The 23,777-nt window shown below is 49.8% G+C and overlaps 1 protein-coding gene across 1 annotated transcript in view; it reads right to left on the bottom strand.

Moving 5' to 3' along the window:
• The window catches only part of NBN (nibrin), a 429,498-nt gene that overhangs the window by 243,664 nt on the left and 162,057 nt on the right, over positions 1–23,777 (bottom strand). Inside the window, exon 6 of the mRNA XM_078687062.1 lies at positions 14,343–14,460. Coding sequence (XP_078543188.1) covers positions 14,343–14,460 — 118 coding nt within the window. The remainder of the gene's footprint in view (positions 1–14,342; positions 14,461–23,777) is intronic.

Below are 23,777 nucleotides of genomic sequence, written 5' to 3'. Positions count from 1 at the left end.
AAATCCATTCAGCCGTTCGGGCTAAAAGTGAGGCCAACCGCCCTATGGAAAACTCAATGTTAAAAACACGTTTTGGGACCCCCCTTTTTTCTCGACCCCCACTGGACGAACCCCCCCCCAATTTTCAGGGGCTGCTCAGAAACAAAATGTGCCATTTTCCTGAAAATTTCAGGCAATTCCGTCCACAAACGCCAAAGTTATTAGACATAGAATTTTCAAAAATCCCATAGAGAAAAAATCCTAACTATATATACCTACTGGCGACCGCCAGTAGGTAATATATATATATATATATATATATATGTTGGAATTGGGGGTTGCCCAAGTCTCAAAGGGGGTAGCATGGCATCAAGCGGGCAGGCCAAACTTCGAGGACATGTGAAGCACTCACGCAGTACCCTCAGTCAACACACCAGGCACACCACAAAAGAGGCAGGACACCAATCTGAGTTGGAAAATTAAGCAGTTTAGTATCTCCAACCTGCAAGGCAAAAATGCATTAACAGTGTCATCATAACATGGCGCCAACTGGCACCAGAGCCAAGTATTTCAGTGGGGGATTATTTACATGGGACAAAAAGGGTTTAGTCCATAGTCCATAGTGTCTAGCTGAAATATAAACAGGTTAGCATTTGGCACGTAACATCAGTGACACCTATATAAGGGAAAAATGCACTTGGCGTATTCGCCCATTAAACATGCAATCAAACATTAGGGATAAGAACCCAAAATAGCTGGCATTGGCGACTCCTGCAAAAAGAATAGGAATCACCTGGCATTAACATTAGGCAGGAACACCTGTAATAAGACATCAGGTTTCTTCCCCCCTCCACCTAGGGAACTATGCGTCAGGCAGGGCCAACTCAGGCCTTCATCCTTGGTAGCGGCTGTAATTACAGCAGACAGCATTCTGCATAACCCCTGTAAGAAAAGACATTGTGGCATACCAGCACATTTAATAACAGACAGGAGCACCTGTAATGAATCAGCCTGTCTGGCCCATCAACCTGGTACCTAACCCAGGGCCTGGAACATCTCCTCATACATAACCCCTTGTAAGGGAAGCCCTCATAGCCTCCCAACATCTACTAGCATGCAGGCATAACCATAGGTCCCTCAGGCCGCCTTCGCAAGATCTGCAGGGCAGGTTACTACAGCACCTTAATACAACAAGGTTTCCTCTATACTAACCCTAGGGGGTACCAACATCAGGCGGAGTAGGCCTAAATCAAGGGACAGGCAACCCCTCAATCCAGAATGCACATATCCCTATAGCTCCGGCAACATCACATTGCGCACCTCACACGGGCATTAGGCAGTATATAACAGTAGCTCCAAACCTGGGCAGGGGCGCAGTAACTTAAGCACCCAGCATTAATGTAAGTTGTGGCTGTGACTCAGGCGGGCCACGATCATTCCTAGGGGGACCCTATGGCTTAATTATGGGCCCCCCCACAACTGGCACAGTCTAATGGGGCTACTGAATCCGCTGGGGCCCAACGTTGCAGGTGCCCGCTGCCAGACGAGGCACCTGGGAAGTTAGTCTGGTCCTGGGGCGGGCACCGATCATATGCCCCGACACACCCCCAACCCACGATGCGGCTGAATCCCCACTCACCGGTAGACCTGCGGTGGAGGGAGGGGCTCCGGCTCCTCTGGGGTCTCCTTGGCGGTGGAGGCAGGCACCGGCAATGTGCCTCGAGGCCTCTGCCGCACAGGACTGGCTTCGTGGGACGTTCTTTCCACCTCACACGGGCTCCCTCGACCTCCCGGGAGCCTCACAACGCTGCCAGACCGCTTTTCCTGGCTGCCCAGCTAGCAGCTCACAGGGACGCCGTCTCCGCCTTCACCGGCGGCTTCAGGCAGCCGTCTCCATTCTCCTCGGGTCCGGTGGCGGGCAGGCACCGACAGCGTGCCCCGGCCCCAGTTCACAGGCACAGACCGGCGGGGTAAGCTCCCGCTCCGGTCGCTCCCACGGGGCCCCCCTTACAACCACGGGGGCTCCGCACTGCACTTCACCCGGGTCCCCCTCCTACCTCACGGGGACCCGGGGCTAAGACTCGGCTTCTCTTCTCTGACTGTCCGGTCGGCAGCCAATCAGTGCGCGGCGGGCCGATGACGCGGTCAGGCCCCCATCACGTGAGGCAGGAGTCAGCGGCCTCCGGGCCTAGCGCGGACCTCTCTCCACTTTGGCGGCCCCCTCCTGACACCGGGGGTCGCTGCAACGATGCGCCACACCGCGGGGAAAGGCCTCCTCGCAGCGCCGGGCTGCGGCGGTGAAATCGGCGGCACAAGGGGTAGGCTCCCTTTTTAATTAATTAATTAAATGGCGGACAGCGCGCCAAAACGAGGGTAGGCTCCTCCAGCTCAAGTCCCCTCACAGTCTCCTCAGGCCACACAGCGCGATTCTCCTCACAGCTTCCTCAGCGCCCGGGCTGCGATAAGGGGTAGGCTCCCTTCTATTTAATTATTTATATGTCGCTCTTCCCAGAAAAAGGGGCGCTCTTCTCAAAGGACAGCTCCTCCCTCAGCCCACACAGTCCTCAGGGCCGACAGCACTTCGAGGGCCACACCAATCACAGGGCACAGTCCCTTGGGGCACAATCCTCCCCGGGCAGCTCCACAGGCAGCAACAGTCTTTGGACACCCAGCGCTTAGGGGGCGATACTGCAGTTTACAGCACTTGGCAGCACACCTCACAGGGGGGTAAACAGTCCCGCAATCCGCCTCAGGGGCACACTCCTCACCTCCTGGGCGCTTCCTCACGCAGTTCTGGCGTGGTACCCGGTCCAAACAGCGTCAGTGACCTGGGTTGGGGCCCTCCCTTGTCAGGGGCCCAGGGGACAGCAGAGGGGGGAGTTTAGGGGTACAGGGCCCAGCTCACAGGCCCATGTGGCGGTAGCACCTCACAGCAGGTCCCCCTCCCTTCCTTGTCCCAGCGCTGACTGACTCTCTGGTGACACTTCACCCTCTTTATACCCTCCTCCCAGGCAGTGCCAGGACCTTCTAGAATGTTGGCACATCTAGCCTAAACTGGTTCTAGGGGAGGGGGTGAGCACCCTGGGTGCCAGGCTTTCCCTCCAAAAGCTAGGGGTAGCTGGGTAATATTATCTAGACCGCTGACCTATGTCAGTCTAGTGGCAAAACCCATGGCCATGGCATCCATTTTAAAAGCAATACATTTCAGTCAGGTGCAGTTTAAAAATGGGGGTGCAGTTTTAAAATGGGGGATTTTACAAGTGCTCACATTATGTCAGGTAATTACATTTTCACAAGGTGTCTCACACCACTCATGGCCTATACAGGTTTAATCCCATGGGGGAGACAATCCAGATAAGGGGGTCAAAAGCGAAAAAATTTTGGGGGAAAAGGCCAAGTCCAACACGACTCCCCCCCAGCCAAAAGCCAGGGTAGACATATCAATGCCTTGATGGGCTTCCCTGCTTGGGGCGGTAAAAGGTGGACGCAGGCCTGCAACTACAGGAGCACCTGCAGTCTCTCCTCCACTCTGGAACCCAATGGTTCTCTTTCGCAACCCTCCCTTCACCAACAAAACCACCCCACTGGTGTTCCCTAGTGGGATGTTTCTCCTTCCTAGAGTGGGAGGCTCTAGCCTCAGGCTTGTAATTCCCTTGGACCACTCTCCTCTCTCCAAATTGCCACTGGTCCACCCATCTGGGGTCTACACCCTCAGACGGACCAGCCCTTAGGGGCGAGGCTCTCCTCCCCCTACTTCTCCTCCTAGGGTTCCTCCATCTCCTACGCTGGGGGACACCCTCACACAACTCTCTCCCCAACCTGGAGCCGAAACCCACAGGCTGAACCGGTGACAGGGGCGAGTCCTCCCTCTCTCTGCACCCCCTCCCAGAGCTCCGCACCCTCCTAACTGGAGTAGTACCCCTGGGAGTCACTTCCGGGGGGACTCTGGTTACAGAGGTCCCTCCCACCAGGGCAGGCAAACCCTGTCCCTGGCCACCCAACCCAGGATCTGCGCCCTGTGGCTGAGCTGGTGACAGAGAAGAGACCTTCCTCCCTCTGCACCCCCTCCCAGAGTTCCGCACCCTCCCACTGGGAGTAGTACCCCTGGGAGTCAAATTGGTAGGAACCTGAATTACAGGTACCCCCCCCCCCTCCAGGTCAGGCAACCCCTTAACCTGGAACCCCAGTCCAGGATCTAAACCCTGTGACTGGTCAAACCCCCGAACCACTGGAGCTCCAATTAATGATGCTCCGGGTCCTCCTGACATGAGGGGATCCTTTCCTCTGGATGACGCATCGGGACAGCCTAGTCTCCCAACCGGAGGTTCTCTTAAAGAACACTCCAGGCCCGGTGACCACAGCTGGGGCATCTCGGGACACCTCCCCGTCTCACTCCCTTCAGGATCACTTCCCTCAGCCTTCCCAGACGCTCTGGCACTTACCCAGAGGTCTGCCTCCCGTGCAAGTTCCCTGGGGTCTGAGAACCCGCACCGCAACAGATGGTGACGCAGTCTTGGGACACAACTCCTTAGCATGTGCTCCCGGATAACGGCATGGCACAGCCCTTCCCAATCCTCCACTGCTCTCCTCACCACCCAATCCTCCAGTACAGTCCAACACTCCTCCTCAAACTCTCCCCAGGACTGATGGAACAGCTTTCCCCTGCCCCTAAACACTAACCTGTCCTCCTCTTCCGGGGAATCAGGCACAGTCTCTTGGGCTTCGGGAGTGGGACTCCTTACACTGGACCTACACTCACTGCCACCACTGGATCCCACCCTCTTCGGTGAATCCAGACTCCTAAAACCACTCTCAGGGGACAACCTACCCACCTGAGCTGATCTCTCTCTGGCGAAGGCCCTCTCCGCCTCCGCCATCCTCTCCAGCGCTAGGACTTTTTCAGTCTCTAGTCGCTGCTCTTCTACCCTCAGCTGCGCTAAGCCCTCGGCATGCCTGAGCTTTGCCAGCGCCAGCTGATACTCCCTCTCTTCTCTCCTATCTACCCACTCTTCTGGGGACAGGGAAAGGGATGGGGCAGTGCCCCCGGGACTGGACCCAGTGCGAGACTCCCTATCTCCGGTGTCCTCCACAGCTACTGGCGTCTCTGCCCTGCTAGACTCTTCCTCCTCCTCATCGGAGCAATTACCTCCCAGGGTTCTGGATGGGGAGCCCTCTCTCTGGTCTCTAACCCACTGACCCTTCAAAACTTCGGGGGGGGGGGTAGTCAGACAAGTCCCCATTAATCTCCAAGGGCTCTCCCCTCTTGAGGGCCTCATAGAGAAACAAATTCCTCCTAATGTTCCCTACTGGGGGTATCCCTCTCTCCAGGAGGAAGTCTATCACCTCCTGTTCGGTGTACTCCATCAGTTCCACTTCCTGGTAAATCAACCCCATCGTGGCGAGGTACACACGGGACACACCCTCCCAGTGGAACAAGGGGACAATTCAGAATACTCTTCAGGAGGAAGCAATCAAAAAACAATATTCAGCCAAACAGCAATAATCCCCACAACAAGGCTCGGATTACATCCAACGCTCTATTTGCAGTGTAACCCGTGGCCGCTGTGGTACTGCGTAAACACAAGTCCTATCCCACCGCTGCCACCAAATGTTGGAATTGGGGGTTGCCCAAGTCTCAAAGGGGGTAGCATGGCATCAAGCGGGCAGGCCAAACTTCGAGGACATGTGAAGCACTCACGCAGTACCCTCAGTCAACACACCAGGCACACCACAAAAGAGGCAGGACACCAATCTGAGTTGGAAAATTAAGCAGTTTAGTATCTCCAACCTGCAAGGCAAAAATGCATTAACAGTGTCATCATAACATGGCGCCAACTGGCACCAGAGCCAAGTATTTCAGTGGGGGATTATTTACATGGGACAAAAAGGGTTTAGTCCATAGTCCATAGTGTCTAGCTGAAATATAAACAGGTTAGCATTTGGCACGTAACATCAGTGACACCTATATAAGGGAAAAATGCACTTGGCGTATTCGCCCATTAAACATGCAATCAAACATTAGGGATAAGAACCCAAAATAGCTGGCATTGGCGACTCCTGCAAAAAGAATAGGAATCACCTGGCATTAACATTAGGCAGGAACACCTGTAATAAGACATCAGGTTTCTTCCCCCCTCCACCTAGGGAACTATGCGTCAGGCAGGGCCAACTCAGGCCTTCATCCTTGGTAGCGGCTGTAATTACAGCAGACAGCATCCTGCATAACCCCTGTAAGAAAAGACATCGTGGCATACCATCACATTTAATAACAGACAGGAGCACCTGTAATGAATCAGCCTGTCTGGCCCATCAACCTGGTACCTAACCCAGGGCCTGGAACATCTCCTCATACATAACCCCTTGTAAGGGAAGCCCTCATAGCCTCCCAACATCTACTAGCATGCAGGCATAACCATAGGTCCCTCAGGCCGCCTTCGCAAGATCTGCAGGGCAGGTTACTACAGCACCTTAATACAACAAGGTTTCCTCTATACTAACCCTAGGGGGTACCAACATCAGGCGGAGTAGGCCTAAATCAAGGGACAGGCAACCCCTCAATCCAGAATGCACATATCCCTATAGCTCCGGCAACATCACATTGCGCACCTCACACGGGCATTAGGCAGTATATAACAGTAGCTCCAAACCTGGGCAGGGGCGCAGTAACTTAAGCACCCAGCATTAATGTAAGTTGTGGCTGTGACTCAGGCAGGCCACGATCATTCCTAGGGGGACCCTATGGCTTAATTATGGGCCCCCCCACAACTGGCACAGTCTAATGGGGCCACTGAATCCGCTGGGGCCCAACGTTGCAGGTGCCCGCTGCCAGACGAGGCACCTGGGAAGTTAGTCTGGTCCTGGGGCGGGCACCGATCATATGCCCCGACACACCCCCAACCCACGATGCGGCTGAATCCCCACTCACCGGTAGACCTGCGGTGGAGGGAGGGGCTCCGGCTCCTCTGGGGTCTCCTTGGCGGTGGAGGCAGGCACCGGCAATGTGCCTCGAGGCCTCTGCCGCACAGGACTGGCTTCGTGGGACGTTCTTTCCACCTCACACGGGCTCCCTCGACCTCCCGGGAGCCTCACAACGCTGCCAGACCGCTTTTCCAGGCTGCCCAGCTAGCAGCTCACAGGGACGCCGTCTCCGCCTTCACCGGCGGCTTCAGGCAGCCGTCTCCATTCTCCTCGGGTCCGGTGGCGGGCAGGCACCGACAGCGTGCCCCGGCCCCAGTTCACAGGCACAGACCGGCGGGGTAAGCTCCCGCTCCGGTCGCTCCCACGGGGCCCCCCTTACAACCACGGGGGCTCCACACTGCACTTCACCCGGGTCCCCCTCCTACCTCACGGGGACCCGGGGCTAAGACTCGGCTTCTCTTCTCTGACTGTCCGGTCGGCAGCCAATCAGTGCGCGGCGGGGGCGGGCCGATGACGCGGTCAGGCCCCCGTCACGTGAGGCAGGAGTCAGCGGCCTCCGGGCCTAGCGCGGACCTCTCTCCACTTCGGCGGCCCCCTCCTGACACCGGGGGTCGCTGCAACGATGCGCCACACCGCGGGGAAAGGCCTCCTCGCAGCGCCGGGCTGCGGCGGTGAAATCGGCGGCACAAGGGGTAGGCTCCCTTTTTAATTAATTAATTAAATGGCGGACAGCGCGCCAAAACGAGGGTAGGCTCCTCCAGCTCAAGTCCCCTCACAGTCTCCTCAGGCCACACAGCGCGATTCTCCTCACAGCTTCCTCAGCGCCCGGGCTGCGATAAGGGGTAGGCTCCCTTCTATTTAATTATTTATATGTCGCTCTTCACAGAAAAAGGGGCGCTCTTCTCAAAGGACAGCTCCTCCCTCAGCCCACACAGTCCTCAGGGCCGACAGCACTTCGAGGGCCACACCAATCACAGGGCACAGTCCCTTGGGGCACAATCCTCCCCGGGCAGCTCCACAGGCAGCAACAGTCTTTGGACACCCAGCGCTTAGGGGGCGATACTGCAGTTTACAGCACTTGGCAGCACACCTCACAGGGGGGTAAACAGTCCCGCAATCCGCCTCAGGGGCACACTCCTCACCTCCTGGGCGCTTCCTCACGCAGTGCTGGCGTGGTACCCGGTCCAAACAGCGTCAGTGACCTGGGTTGGGGCCCTCCCTTGTCAGGGGCCCAGGGGACAGCAGAGGGGGGAGTTTAGGGGTACAGGGCCCAGCTCACAGGCCCATGTGGCGGTAGCACCTCACAGCAGGTCCCCCTCCCTTCCTTGTCCCAGCGCTGACTGACTCTCTGGTGACACTTCACCCTCTTTATACCCTCCTCCCAGGCAGTGCCAGGACCTTCTAGAATGTTGGCACATCTAGCCTAAACTGGTTCTAGGGGAGGGGGTGAGCACCCTGGGTGCCAGGCTTTCCCTCCAAAAGCTAGGGGTAGCTGGGTAATATTATCTAGACCGCTGACCTATGTCAGTCTAGTGGCAAAACCCATGGCCATGGCATCCATTTTAAAAGCAATACATTTCAGTCAGGTGCAGTTTAAAAATGGGGGTGCAGTTTTAAAATGGGGGATTTTACAAGTGCTCACATTATGTCAGGTAATTACATTTTCACAAGGTGTCTCACACCACTCATGGCCTATACAGGTTTAATCCCATGGGGGAGACAATCCAGATAAGGGGGTCAAAAGCGAAAAATTTTGGGGGGAAAAGGCCAAGTCCAACAATATATATATATATATATATTATTCACCAAACGCCCTGGATCATGAAAGGGCACACAACAGCGCTTCACTGAAATCACTCGCCTCGCTTGCAGCTCGCATCCTGCTTCCCATTTGCATATTTCTTTGCCTGTGATATGCCGACGCGTTTCAAGGCATTGGCGCCTCTTCATCTTGGGCTCACAGCAACAGACATCAATGGCTCACCTTTTACACATTGTTCCTTTTTTATTGATGCACACTGTCCCCATTGGGCGTAACTTACTTAATTGTCCATATATTGCATCATGGGACACTTAGCTCCCTAAAGGTGAGTAATCTTCTCAGTTTAAAATGTTGCGCCAATTTGGTAATCAACAATGACCCTAATAGAGGTAAAGTAACCTCCGGTTCCTAATAGTGGTGCGAGACATGGATAAGCTATGATATAGCTAGATTTATGTTAACCATACTACAAAGCCCATAATGCATCATTAAAGGCAAATATGGTGACTCTGTATAAATAAGTGAAACAGACAATGGACTTATGTTTACTACCGTGACCAGGAACCTTAGTGTTCGAAACGCGTAGGTGGAAGAAGAAAACAGGTCAATAAATAGTAATTAAAATTCCAGGAGGAGTGCTGTGTCTTTGTACCAAAGAGTTTTGCTGCTGCGATATATATATATATATATATATATATATATCATGCAATCCCACCTAAAGAATGGGTCCGAGTCCACTCGGTGACAAGAGGTGATGTTTATTGCCAATTTTAAAGTGCAGACAAAGGAGTTACTTTGTCCATACAAAGCACATAAGAGGGAATTTGATGAATCCAGGAAACGCTGGACAGGGCAGACGTGTTTCAGCCTTTAGGCTTTCTTCAGTGCCCGATTCTCCTCAGCAGTGATGTTGCACCTGGGGGCCAGTTTAAATCTTGATTGGTCTTCTCCCATTGGAGTACAGCACTGGCCCTTCCTCCTCGGCTGCTGAGTGCGCTGTTCCTGCCTCACAATCCATGCTGGGTTTTGTGTTTCCACGTAGCGAGTGCAAATGCAGTGATTTGCCTACTCGTACACCCTGTGGCGTCCCAGACTTGCTGGCCACGATCCTCACGCACCCCGCAGGCGATGCAGGAAACAACGAAGTTCAGTTCTACCCTGGTCACCTTCCCGCAGAAAAATACTGCTTCCTTTCTCCCCAAACGACAAATACACACGTGCGCATTTTTCACCATTCGGGGGGGCGACACGCAGTATTTTTAAATACACAGTCCATTTTTCACTGCAAGCCATGCGTGTTGTTCCTGAACGAAAGGTGGTCCCGGACACCGGTGCTTGCTCACCGCTGAATATAACATCCCATCCCACTCAAAGAATGCATCCGAGTCCACTGGCCCTTCCTCCTCGGCTGCTGAGTGCGCTGTTCCTGCCTGACAATCCATGCTGGGTTTTGTGTTTCCACGTAGGGAGTGCAAAAGCAGTGATTTGCCTACTCGTACACCCTGTGGCGTCCCAGACTTGCTGGTCACGATCCTCACGCACCCCGCAGGCAACGCATATAAATATATATATATATATATATATATGTACATAGGCATTATACATACATATAAACATAGACAAATAGTGCATACTTTGAAATACAGTACCATGAAAAACACTGCAATGCATATAAATTGACTAGTGCTTAAAAGTAGCTCAGTCTTCTTAATCTTCTCTCAAGAAAGCATGAATACAGATACAGATCAATTTCCATGGAGTATTGTTCTTTGTACAGCGCAACACTTTGTGGACTGAGGTTTCTCCTACTTTTTACAAATGCAATTGTCCCACCACCCACAAACATCCAAACTCTTCTCCCAATATGCCCTTCCAACCCATCTGTTCTTCGACCCTCCAAAGGGAGAAAGCCGGCCTGTCCAACTATGGGGTCAAAGACTCGTCTCCTAAAATGGGTGCTACAATTAGCCCCAGGGAGCTTTCAACAGGGGTGGGGTATGCCCATTGACTGAAGAAGAAAAAAAAACAGTATATTACAAATGTAGGGAATTCTGCCATTCACATCCATTTAACCTGCAGAGAGCATGATAGTATTTGTTCTCCGGGATCCTAAACCAACTAAGGGTCTCTGTAACGAGCAGGGCCGGTCCTAGCCATGGGCGGTATGGGCAGCTGCCAAGGGCCTCGCGCTCAGGGGGGCCCCGCCGCCGGCCCCGCAGTTGCGGGAATAAATAAATGATGGGGGTAATTTGGAAAAGCGCTGCGCAGTGAGCACAGCACTCGCGCAGGGGCCGGGCCGCAGGCCCGCAGGCAGCAGTAACTAACTAAGTCAGGGAAGGAGGGAACAACACTGTCTGCGCACGCATGCAAACCTGACCGTGATGCCTGCATGCACCCCCCACCACCTAGCTTGGTGGTGGTGGTGCGTCGTGCGTGCGTGCCCTGGTGGTGACGTGACTCCGGCCTTGAATCCTCATGCAGGTGACAGTGGGTCCCAGGGCCGTCAATCTGGTAGCGCATGAAAGCGCTACCAATGACGGCCCTGGACATGATTTTATGGCCAACCCCCGCACAGTGTGACGCACTCAGCATGCTCACACGCCATACGTGACCTGGCAGTCAGTCACTACTCGGATCGGGCGGCGGGCCACGTGGGCAGGGCTGCAGGCAGGAGTCAGACGTCGTTGTGGGGCCCCGGCCTAGTCCTCCTCGTTGAGTCCGTCGTTGTTGAGTCTACGTTAAGGTAAGAGACCTGCTTCAGTTCAATCGTATTATATATTATTATACTTAGTTAAAATGTCAAAAGATCGATGCTGAGAACAATGTGTAAATCTCCGGCATGCATAGAGCAGCTCTGACGGGCTGTGGATTTATGGGGCACCGGGCCTTTCCTCCTTTGTGTAAGCATATGTAGAATTGGGAGGCAGGGAGAGGAAGGAACAGCTCTGTATAGTAAACGCTTAGGTTTTAATTTACCTCAGAGTGTGATGAAACCAATCATTCTTCCTCCTGCTATCACCCTCACCCACCTAGGTGGAGCGACCGAAGGCAAGATGAGAGCACCACTCTGGCCGTCTCTCGCACAAAATACCAAATCACTTCTCCCATAGTCATATTGCCTTTTAAGACTCTTTCAAGCAAGCGTTCCCCAGTGCTGTAGCATGCTAGTCAGCCAGTAATGTTCTTCGGTGCCTTTTCCGGGACCGGGATCTACTAGATAAATGCAATTAAAATACGGTTGATTGAACACATGACACACCTTCTGGGGTTCTAGAAAAATCTTGAAAGGTTTGTATATCCTTCAATTCAGTTAGTATTGCCCTACACCACTCTGCAGAGTACTTAATCTTTTCTGAGCAATATCAGCTAGTTCTTTAGGACAGATTGGCCGGGTTTGCTGATTCAGGCTGCAGCGGGCCAGCCTTTGAGATCACTGTGATGCATTTGCCCCCAAGAGTTACCTTGTTTTAATACTTGATTATGTGGCAGCTCTCACCCTCATGTCAGTTTGACAAACTGCTCACATCCTCATGCTTCAGGCCCACTGCATGTGAGGTAGCTCCTGCGCCAGCTCCCTCTCCTTCCTCACACTGGCCTTCATCACATCCTCGAAAAGCAATACACATGCCAGCCTTTTGCCTCAGATCACGGCTTGTGATCTGTCGGAAACCTTTCCTTATGAAGTGTGATGTTCATCATGCTCAGAACTAAGCCAAGGATCAGAGCTTCCCTGAGTTCATGTAGTCTTAGATATGGATGAAACCTTCTACATGCTACTGGTCAGTTCTGTGCTGCATGCAGAGCCATGATCGAAACAGAGTTACTCCTGGACCTCAGTGTCCATGGGTCCTGGATGAGTCTCAAGCAATGGTGGGCCTGCAGCTGTTGATTGTACTTTTGTTTTTTATCTAACGATATCAATCATTTTTTGTTTGATGGGGAGGAAGTGGCTGATAGTTTCATACTAACCTAGTGAGCCTAGGAGCTTTAGTTTGGGGGTTATGGTGTGAGGTGTGTTTTTCTACAGTACATTCGGCTGTGAAATGTATACTGCTGTTTTCTTGACCCGCTGGTTCCTTTGGAATTTGGGGGCATGTCCAACTAATCATTCAAGGAGACGGCAAGTGTTACACTCATGGATATTTGCTCACCTGTTTTCCATTCCCTCTACTTTTTGTCCATGTTACTGATATCCACATTAGTTTGCTTCACTGATGCCAAATAACTAAGATCAAAAGTCCTGCAAAGTCACTTTCTGTGATGTCACTTGAAGTTGCCTCACATCTTCCCTTTCGCCCGGGGCCTCAGAAGGCCTAGGACCGGCACTGGTAACGAGTTCATCAAGGCTTGTGCCTGTTCACCAGAACTAAAGATCTTAAATCTGCCCTTATGCAGAGTTTTAAATTTGAATAGCTGAATTAGTGATGCCTGTACTCATGCCAATCTAAGAGGGTCCAATAAATGCCATAAACCATTTTGTCTCTTCGACGCTTTCCAGTCATATCTGAAAATACTTTGAAAGAAAACTGCCCGGGGAGCCAAACGACCTCTATATTATTGCTTTAGAGATTATCTGTACTTTTTTCGGTAGTCAGTGGAATTTATTAAAACTGTTAGTGAATGTTTTAATCGTGAGCTGTTCACATATGCTGGAACCGATGTGCCCTTGTGATAGTGAGGTCTGAAGTGTAATTGGGCAATATATGTTTTTGTATCAACCTCTTTCCTATGAGAGTTATGGCGAGAATGTGACTTCAATGCTCAAGATGTTACACCCACGAAGCGGGCGTGATACATTAATGCAGGATTAATGCAGGTTAATAGCCCAGCTATCAATAATTGCTTTACAATTTTACGACCAGATTTAACAGTTTATATTTACACAGCAGCCAGTTTAAAACCTGTATTTCCTTGTTAGCAAATTACTTTAATGTCTCCTCACCAGGTCAGCTAGGAGATAGCATCCTTTGCCCCCTTGCCTGAAAGTTCTATATCTGCAGATTAATTACAGGCGGGATAGCCCCACTCCTCTATGTTATTTACTTGAAATAACTCTCTCAAAACACTTCTAATGCACCCTCTGCCCCCCACCCCCCCCCACCCCCGTCCCCTTTCAACCCTCATCAATCCTACCAGCCACTGTCTTCAGGTGCTTTGTCCTGGCAAAGGACCACTTGTTCCAGTCTCCTTGCACTCATAAACGAGGTCTTAAACTTCACAGCTTAACCACCCTTCTGTTTGGGCCACTTCTTGCATTTTACAGTAACCCGTGTGGAAGATGCGGGTCCTTCTGAGATAAAACTGCCGCTATCTACGCTCACTTGTTGCACAGCGTTTCTCCAGCTCTTGCCCTCTCCTGTTCCCTTCCCTCATCAGTAAGCGATAGGGAGAGGGCCCGGCTTTCACCATTGGACGTCCGGCACAGGAGCCACCACCCTCCCTCCTCATCTGACACAGGATCAATTGCCAACAACCATAGCCCAATTTCTTAATAGTTTAAATATGCACAAACCAGAAACATTTGCATTATTAAATGTAAAAGAAATTAACCTTAGAGAGTTAAATATAAATATAATTTAACTGCACCAATAAAAATAAAGTTTGATTGGATTGTCCAAAACAGCATTAAAAATCACAATCAGTTGCCTTGCCCAAGCCTACATTACAAATCAAAATAAGTTACCTGTTTTGCATTTAGGAACAGGAAGGTTTTCCCACTAAAGATGGTTCTTCTTTCCTGTCGCCCAGACAAATCAAACTTTTCTGAATTTATACTTGGCTCATCCACTGGAGGGTAAAAGCTATTGGACAAAGGAAAACACGTGTTTAACTCAGGACTACACTTTTTTAAACAGAGGACTACAATTTTTTCTAACAAATAATGAAGTATGCAATGTGTTAAGTGTGCCTATTGCCTGGGAATCAATCAACAACCAGTGTAAACATAGAACTCTATAGGGGTACTTCCTTTTTAATGACTTTATCAGTAATAGTGGAGAGAAGGGTTGGAGGATTACACCACTTTCCATATTAAGAAGTGAATCTTAAATAACATTGGAAAAAGTGGACAATTAAGCGGAACTTAAGAAAACTCAGAGTTGTCATACAGGTAGCATCAATGATTCTGTTAAGCTAATTGCAAATTAAAAAAATTAAAGCAGAGAAACCTTTGGAGCGGTACAAGGTGATGGAAGGGATTTTTGAAGGCCTTCACACAATGGTACGTTTTTTAGAATTAACTTAAGATTTCCTATAAAAATTCAAAGGACAGGATATGCAGTGGAAAAATCCAAAAGAATGTTTAAGAGCATTTAGAGATATGGTGCTAATGAAAAATGACGGTGATACTACTGTATGAAAAGGAAGAAGACGTTTCATCTACAATATCATGCAATCATGGTGATGTAGAGATTTGTACCCTCCTTGAGATCCTGACACATGAAAATTACCCTCACTACCTCCCCAAAGGCAGATTGAGAAGCAAAAGCAAAGACGCATGCTTACTCACACAAAGAATATTCATACTATTATTAGAATGTGGTACAGCATCAGCTGCACAAGGGGAACTGAATGTTAGGGCGTACTCCCCACTAGTAACTGAACCGCACGCCTATGATCTCTTTACCCCTTTAGAGATTGAAAAAGTAATAGGGTGGGTAGCCCCCCGCAAGGCAGCTGGCCCAGATGGCCTTCCGGGGGACCTTATGAGGGCATATCCAGTAGAGTGGGGAAGGGTCATTGCAGCTCTCCTTAACGACATCATGAGGGGAGGGCCAGTGCCAGAATCATGGAAAGGGGCGGTGGTGGTACCGATTTATAAAAAAGGGTGTAGAGAAACCCCGGGGAACTACCGCCCCATAAGCCTGATAGACTCCACCCAAAAGATAGCAGGCAAAGCCATTCTTGGGAGGATTCTTCACAGGGTGGAGGAGAATAAAATACTATCGGATTTTCAGGCAGGTTTCCGGGCAGGAATGGGGACAATAGAGCAGGTGTTTAGGTTGGCACTTCTGGGGTGGAAGGTGGTGGAGCTAGGCAAGGGCAGTCTGTATCTGGCCTTTATAGACCTAAAGACTGCCTTTGACCTAGTCCCCCGGGAAGAATTGTGGAGGGTGCTTTATGAGTTGGGATTGCCCCCTTACATTCTGTCCCTCCTCGTCAGCCTCCATGCCCATACCTTCGCCCAGGTCCGTTGGGGTAAAAGCGGAGAGCTCACTGAGAAAATACCGGTGTCCAGGGGCGTGAGACAGGGTTGCGTTCTGGCGCCCACCTTATTTTCACTATATGTGAACGGGGTGGTAGAATATCTTCAACTGGATCCAGCCGACGCTCCTTGTCTCGGAGGAGTGCGGATCCCCACCCTGCTATTTGCGGACGACACGCTTTTGATCTCCAAGACTCCGCAAGGTCTCCAAAAACTGTTAACCCGCTTCCAGGATTTTTGTGCTGCAAAGGGCCTAGTAATTAATGTGGACAAAACTAAATATCTAGTCCTAAATCCCCCAAGGAAACTGGGCCGCCCACCTATGCTCAATTCTGTTGCCTTGGAGAAAGTATCCGAATTCGATTATCTTGGAATTCGGATAACGGATAGAATGTCCTGGGCACCCCACATCGATAAGATGGTTCTTAATCACAAGAGGGTAGGAGGAGCCTTGCTGAGGGAATTCCGGGCTTCACCTAGGAGATCGCTTACCCCAGTAATTGATATCTACAAGGCCAAGGTAGTAACATCGGCATTGTACGGGGCAGAATTGTGGGGTCACTGCCGTCTGGAGGCCCTGGCCACTGTGGAAAGTAAGCTATTAAAAACCATTATCGCCATCCCTCTGAGCACTCCAACTATACCTGTGTTGTTGGACACAGGCTGTAAAAACATCAAAGACCAGGCCCAACTCCGCCCCCTCCTTTTATGGACACGAATTTGGAGGGGTGAAGAACTGAAATCATATGCTGATGGACTGGCAGAAATAATGAGTTTGGGTGGCTGGGCAAAAATAAGATGGCTGAGAGACACTAAAAGGCTTCTGGAGAAAATCGGACTGGGGGACTGTTGGTCAACTCGCACAGCCCCACCAAAAGAGGTTGTGAAGAGTCTTTATTGGAAATGGACTGCGGAGCATTTAGTTACAAACCCGAATCACTGCAAGTCCACTGCTGCTTTTTTAGTGGTAAAAGATGTGGTGGCATTTGAGCCTTATTTGGACCTCATCACCCTCCCTTTTGACCGAGCACTATATTTTTAATTTAGAGTTGGCTCGCTCCCGCTTGGGGCTGTGGTATCAAACTGGAAATCAGCTGCTCACATGTCTCCCAACTGTGCATGTTGTCCGAGCAGGATTGAGTCCATCACGCATATCCTGTTTGAATGCCCGGACTATGCAAAGCCCAGGAGTTTTTGGCTTAAACCTCTTTGCCGAAACATGGGTACACGTAGTTATCTAGTAGCTTTGCGCATCCTAATGACGGACACATCCCCCCCAATTATATGTGGAATAGCAAAATTTTTAAAGCAGTTTTGGCTTATTCGTTGCAAGAGACTGTCAGTAGTGGTTTAATTCTTTTTTTAGCTAAATTATTCTGGGCATTTTATGGCCTTTTATCTTTTTTAAAAGAGATTAATATTGACTTTTTATGTAATGGTTTTGTACATTTGTAAACGGCTGTATTGTATTTGTGCTTATAAGATATCTTGCATATCGAATAAATGACTGACTGACTGACTGACTGAGAATGTGGTACAGCATCAGCTGCAATAGTAAATGGTATACTAAAGCAAACAGGAAAAGAAGTTGTGCATGGCTTTACTATGCAATTCTGCAGCCACAGAGGGGGAATGGGCTATGTAGACAAAGACACGTGGGTGAGAAGAAGCCAATCTTTGCATGGATGTGGACAAGCAGGAGGGCGCAGTGCAGGAGGTAGTGCAAGGACCCCAACCAGCTTTCTATAGGTGAAGAGGAAAACTTGAAATGGGAGACTGTGGGCAAAGCGGGATAAGCACATGGTCGACTTTAGGATTACGCTGAAGAGCAGACCGTCAGTGTAGACTGATGAGGAAGAGGCTGACCTTGGGTTAGACATATGTTGACGCAAACTATGAATGAGGGAGAGACTATCCTGCATGGGAGCAGTACAAGGGAGAGAGTAACCTCCAAATGAAAAAAACAGAAGAGTCACAGGGACAGAAAGGGCTGAACCCACTACCCAGAACTAGCAACACACTAGCTATTCCATTAGAAATGGAGTCTGCAACTCACATACTAAGCACACTAACAACTTTTAAACAGGCACACCAAACACACGGCTCAACATAGTGGGAGTGGAAACCGTCAACAAATTCCTCAGGAGGCCTCGGCCCAGAAGCTCATCTGTGAGGTGGCATGCAAGATCAGCAGGTGAAGGAGAAATACTGCAGCTACTCAAGTGGGTGGGTGATTATTGGAGCCAGCAGAAGCAGCCAACAAAGAACCAGAGGCCGAACACCATCAGCAGCGTCACAGCAAGGAAGTGAGCAGTGCATGATGCTTTAAACCTGTCTAAAGACTATAGTCGTTCACATAGAAGGACCTCAAAAAGAAATTGTCATCTGCTAATGTTGACTGGAACAAGTGGCTCGCACTAAGACCATCATTACAAGTATCCCAGAAAACCCCGTTATTTCCACACCTCTTAATTTCTGTTACCGGGTGTCCTGGTAATCTTGGGGCAAATAAATAATGGGGATTATAAAATCGGGGAATTAACACGTGTTTCCATGCTCACTTGTTTGCAACCTGATGTTTCACACTGAGATTTTGGCTGCTTTCAGCAACTCATAGCTCCAGTGAGCCCAATACCTCCCATTACCGGGCCCTTCAGAATTATTGGGCCATTTGTAATGAGGGTCCTAGATGGAAAAGCATCCACCTGTATACGTCAACAGTTACTAAGCTAAGCTTACACTAACATACACCACGCCAGGCAGACAATACAAGAGGAGGATTCTTAGGCAGAGCATGGATATGAAAAGATCGCTCTGACACTTCTTGATCCATTCCGCATTATCTTCTAATACCAAGACAATAGCTTACCTCTAGCACCACTTCGCAAAAATAGTAAAAAGGCTTTAGATAGAAACGAATAAGTATTGAGTTCGTTTTGAGGATACTATATATAATCCTTATCTATGTATCCATAACTAGTTGCAAAACCTTGAAACGGCCTTAATATATTCACTGCATCATTACGGTATCATATTTATTTTGTCCAAAATGTACCAACATGACTGATGTTAAGTTACTTTTCAGTAAGCAGATGGCCACTTACTTACGTTTTACCCCTTAGGCAGGTGAACATTTCTGAATGGGGAGATTCCAACCATTTCTACTACTTTCGATTACTAAGAAATAGTGATCACTGAACCCTTGTTTACAACATTATGCAAAATAAATGTTGTAGCAACCCACAGATACATTTACAAGAAATGTGTAAACAGTCTGACCATGAACTAGTTAACTATGCTCATGATCCGAGTTGAAAATAAAATCATTCCAAATGGGAAACAGTCCATAATTAAATGAACACAAACATTTCGTGTTGTGATATGTTAAGCCCCAAGGCATTTTTTAATAACAAGGGTTTTTGTGTTCATTTAGCTAATCCCACGAGTGTACGCAGCTCCTGGAAGTAGCTATAGGGATCACCATAGCAACCTCGGAAACAGATTCTCACGCAATGCTAGACCTTCCAGGAAACCTAAAAACTGTACGACACTGCATGACTTGCAGTAACATGTACAATTAAAACGGTCATCCTTGATTCAGCGCATCAAAAACGTAAATCGAGACAACCGTGTTATTCTGCTCATTCTAACAATATCCGCCGGATGTGCGCGTCTGTGACGTGGGACGCTTTGCGCGTTGGCACCCTATTTTTCTTTGGATTTAAACCCTTAACAGACTGGACGTGTGCTCGAGCTTTTCTACCACAGATAGTAGTTTGTTGGATGGGCGTCCCAGTGGCTTAGATGTTTAAAGTGACATAGCTGGACCAACCCTGTCCATGACAACCTGAGGCGCCAAGGAAGCATGGAGGGTTGTCAGCATGAGCTTGGGTAGAGGGTGGCCCAGTCTTAAAGTATCAATCAGGTCACACACCATAGTGCGATTCGCTTTTCAAAATTAATCTGTTATTGTTTTCTTGATTAAACACTAGTTACTTTTACGCTACTTTAAAGTCTGAAGCTTAAGTCACCTGGGTAGGTAATGACTGGATGAAGTAAATGGAAAGGAATGGGCGCAGTGCAGGGGACTATGAGACAGGTGGGGGTGTGTTGTAAAGATTAATCCACGGAGCCAGAGCAGAGAGATCGTGATGGAAGACAGCCGAGGTCGTCCATATAGACCCCACCGAGCGTGTTAAAAGGGGCACCCTGGCTCAGAAACCTCAGTCCTTCTGAAAGTCTCAATGGGAGGAGAATGTGGGTGTTCCGATTGCACAGGGGCCAGTGAAACAGCGTGGAAGTATTTTCTGGCCTCGCTACTAGGGTAAACCGGAAAGGAAATCCTTTCCCTCTTCCCAGACCATTCCGTTCCTCCATGCCAAGGGAGCAGATGCAGAGCAAGGCATCAGGCTGCTTAAAGAATGCACTTTCCTTGGAGTTGTTGTTTGTGAAGAAGTAGAAAGGAAAATGGGAGCCAAAGAATTAAACCAAAATAATATCCTGCAGAGAGGGTCTCCCACACACGTTGTGTGAAACTAATATAAATACAGCACCTGCAGATTTGTTTTAGGAGAGGGGTCAAGTGCACTGATGGTGACAGAAAGAAATGCTCCCGTGAATAAGCCACCTTTGACATTGAATGCTTAAATTATCTTTAAAAGAAGTTGAGTAATCCCAAGAGCAAACCCACCCCAGAGTAATGGTTCACTTTCCAAAATTAGTATGAAGAAACCATGAAATATCAGCAAGGGTCCAACGTAAGGATGTATTAAAGACAGCCAAGAGAAACGGTGTACCATATGAACAAGTTATTTACCTTCGGCAATATATCTGTACGAAACATATTAGTTATAGATTCCTTACCTTAGAATTACCCTCATGCGTCCGACTGGATCCGGAGAATTTTTTCTTAGCAGGACCCCTGCATGTCGGTAGATGGCGTTGGTCGACTCCGCGTTTGTCGTTGGCGTCGTGATCGCCAGAATGACATCGCGGTATCTACTTAGACACCGCCCCTGTGCGCCGACGTCAGTTCTTTTACAATACATTCCACGCCAGAAGCGCAGAGCCATGCAAGACACTGACCACTGGTGCACAAAACTAGGGCCCTGAAAGGGAGTCCCTTACTTTAGAAGTCAGTTCGCAGACCGGGGAGGATGGGTGGGGTGGTAAGGAATCTATAACTAATATATGTCTCTTACTGATATATCGTTACCGAAGGTAACTTGTTCATCTGAAAGAGACTATTAGTTATAGCAATACCAACCACGGAGGTGGGTCTGCAAACCAAGTTCACACCAGAAAGTCCTGGAGAACTAAACTGCGAAAGAAGCCATCTCTCCGGACTTGACTATCCAGGCAGTAATGCTTAGTGAACGTCTGCAGTGATGCCCATGTGGCTGCCTGGCAGATGTCACTGAGGGTTACTCCACATCCCAAACCAGTAGTGGCTGGCGTCGCCCGGGTGGAATGAGCACGCAACCCTACCGGAGGCTCCTTTTTCGCCAAGGAATAACAGATTTTAATGGAGAGGACGACCCGAGAGATGGTTAGTTTTTGCCTGACTCGACCTTTCTTGACACCTACATAGCCAACAAAGAGTTGATCGTCCACCCACAATTGTTTTGTGTAATCCAGATAAAATGATAACGCACGTTTTGGATCCAGATGGTGGAGTCTCTCCTCCTCCTTGGAAGGATGTGGGGGCGGGAAGAAGGTGGGCAAAGTTTTGGTCTGTCCTATGTTGAAAGAGGGAACCACTTTGGGAAGAAAAGAAGGTCTAGTTCGGAGGACAACCTTGTCCGGATGGACAGCAAAGAAAGGAGGTTTAGAAGATAGAGCATGAAGCTCAGTCACCCCGCGAGCAGAGGTAATGGAAACCAGAAAAGCAGTCTTTAAAGTCAAGAGTCTGAGAGGACAATTATGTAGTGGTATGAAAAGAGCACACATAAAGTAAGTCAAGACAAGATTCAAGTCCCACAGGGGCATTAAGAAAGTAATAGGAGGAAAAAGGTGAGTAATGCCCTCAAGAAATCTATTTACAATAAGGGGACTTAAAAAGAGAAGTCTGATCAGGAAAGCAAAGAAAGTCCGAAATGGCCGAAAGATAGCCTTTAAGAGTTCCCAGAGCAGAGCCCTTCTGGGCACAGCAAAGAATGAAGAGGAGAACCTCTGAAAGAGGGGCATGAAGGGGATCCACAGCCTTTGCTATGAACCATGCCACAAATTTGTTCCATCCACAGGCGTATACCATTTTGGTGGAGAGACACCTGGCTACCAAGATAACTTTACAGACTTTGGGAGGAAGGTCGAAAGCTGTCAAATGTCATCGCTCAACCTCAACGCAAGGAGGTGAAGGCTGGACAGGTTCGGGTGGAGGACCGTGCCCTGCTGCTGCGACAGAAGATCTTCACAAATAGGCAGTCTGAATGAGGATTGGTGGCTATGTTCAAGAGCTCGGGATACCAGACTCTTCGTGCCCAATCCAGACCCACAAGAATGACTTGGGCCCGGTCGCACTTGATCTTCTTCAGCACTCTGGGCAGAAGTGGTATGGTATATGAGGAAAGCTGTGTAGAAGAGCGTAATTCCACTCACAACGAAAAGCGTCGCAGAGCGAGTGCCGCCTTGGAAATTCCAACACGCAAAAATGCTGCCACTGCACGTTCTCTTCAGTGGTGAACATATCTAGCCAAGCCTCTCCCCACTGCAGAAAGAGACCTTGCACCACCTTCGAGTGAAGATGCCCTTCATGCTCTATCATGCACCGTTTGTCCGCCCTGGCGTTCAGAGAACCTGCCAGGTGTTGAACCACCAGGGACATGCCCTGATGATCCAGCCACGTCCAAAAGCAAAGCTCCTCCTGAGATAGGGTCGACAGCCCCACCCCACCCTCTTTGTTGAAGTGCCACATGGCGGTGGTGTTGTCTGTGAACACCTGCATCACCCTTCCTCTGACAGAGGAAGGAATGCAGGACAAATCGCCCGGAGCTCCAGAGGTTGCTGTGGAGCCCAGACTCCGCCGGAGACAATAGGCCTCTGATCTCTGCCTCCCCATGTGGCCGCCACATCCCAGGAGTGACGCATCTGTCACCACTGTGAACTCTGGTTGGGGAAATGAGAGGGATCTGCTGTTGACCTAATCCTGGTTCGTTAGCCACCCCTGCAATTGGTATGCAGTGCCCTCCGAGATCTGGACGCAATCAGAAAGATTCCCCTGATCCTGAGCCTGCTGGAACTTCAGGTCCCACTGCAAAGGCTGCATATGCCACTTGGCATAATACACCAGCAGAATGCAGGAGGCCATGAGGCCCAGCTGCCTCAAGGTCATTCTCACCGAAATCCGGGATAGAAGATGAAACATCGGTATCATAGCCTGAATATTCCGGACTCGCCGCTCGGGAGGATAAGTTCGAAACTGCGCTGTATCCAGACCTGCTCCGATGAAAAAGAGCTTCTGAGAGGGAATCAGGTGTGACTTCGGCACGTTGATAGTGAACCTCAGCGAGTGCAGGAGGTCCGCCGTAGTTTGTAGGTGGGAAACAACACATCGGGTGAGCTCGCCTTCAACAGCCAGTCGTCAAGATAGGGGAAGACTGGAACCCCTGATTTGCGCAGATGAGATGCAACCGCCGCCATCACTTTCGTGAACATCTGAGGGGTGCTGGTAAGGCCAAAGGGGAGCACGGTAAACTGAAAATAGGTAATAGGTAATAGTTAATAGGTAATGCCTGTGGGCTGGCAGGACGGGGATGTGGAAATTAGCAACCTGCAAGTCCAACTATACCATCCAGTCTCCAGGGTCAAGGGCAGACAAGACCTGAGCTAATGCCAGCATGTAGAACTTCTCCTTCCGGAGGAAGCGGCTGACGTCCCTGAGATCCAAGATAGGACGTAGGCCTTTGTCCTTCTTGG

Source organism: Lissotriton helveticus, chromosome 4_1 (assembly GCF_964261635.1).
Source record: "Lissotriton helveticus chromosome 4_1, aLisHel1.1, whole genome shotgun sequence".
NCBI classification, from domain to species: domain Eukaryota; kingdom Metazoa; phylum Chordata; class Amphibia; order Caudata; family Salamandridae; genus Lissotriton; species Lissotriton helveticus.
The sequence above is the reverse complement of the archived record's forward strand: the minus strand, read 5'-3'. Positions and strand labels throughout refer to the sequence as shown.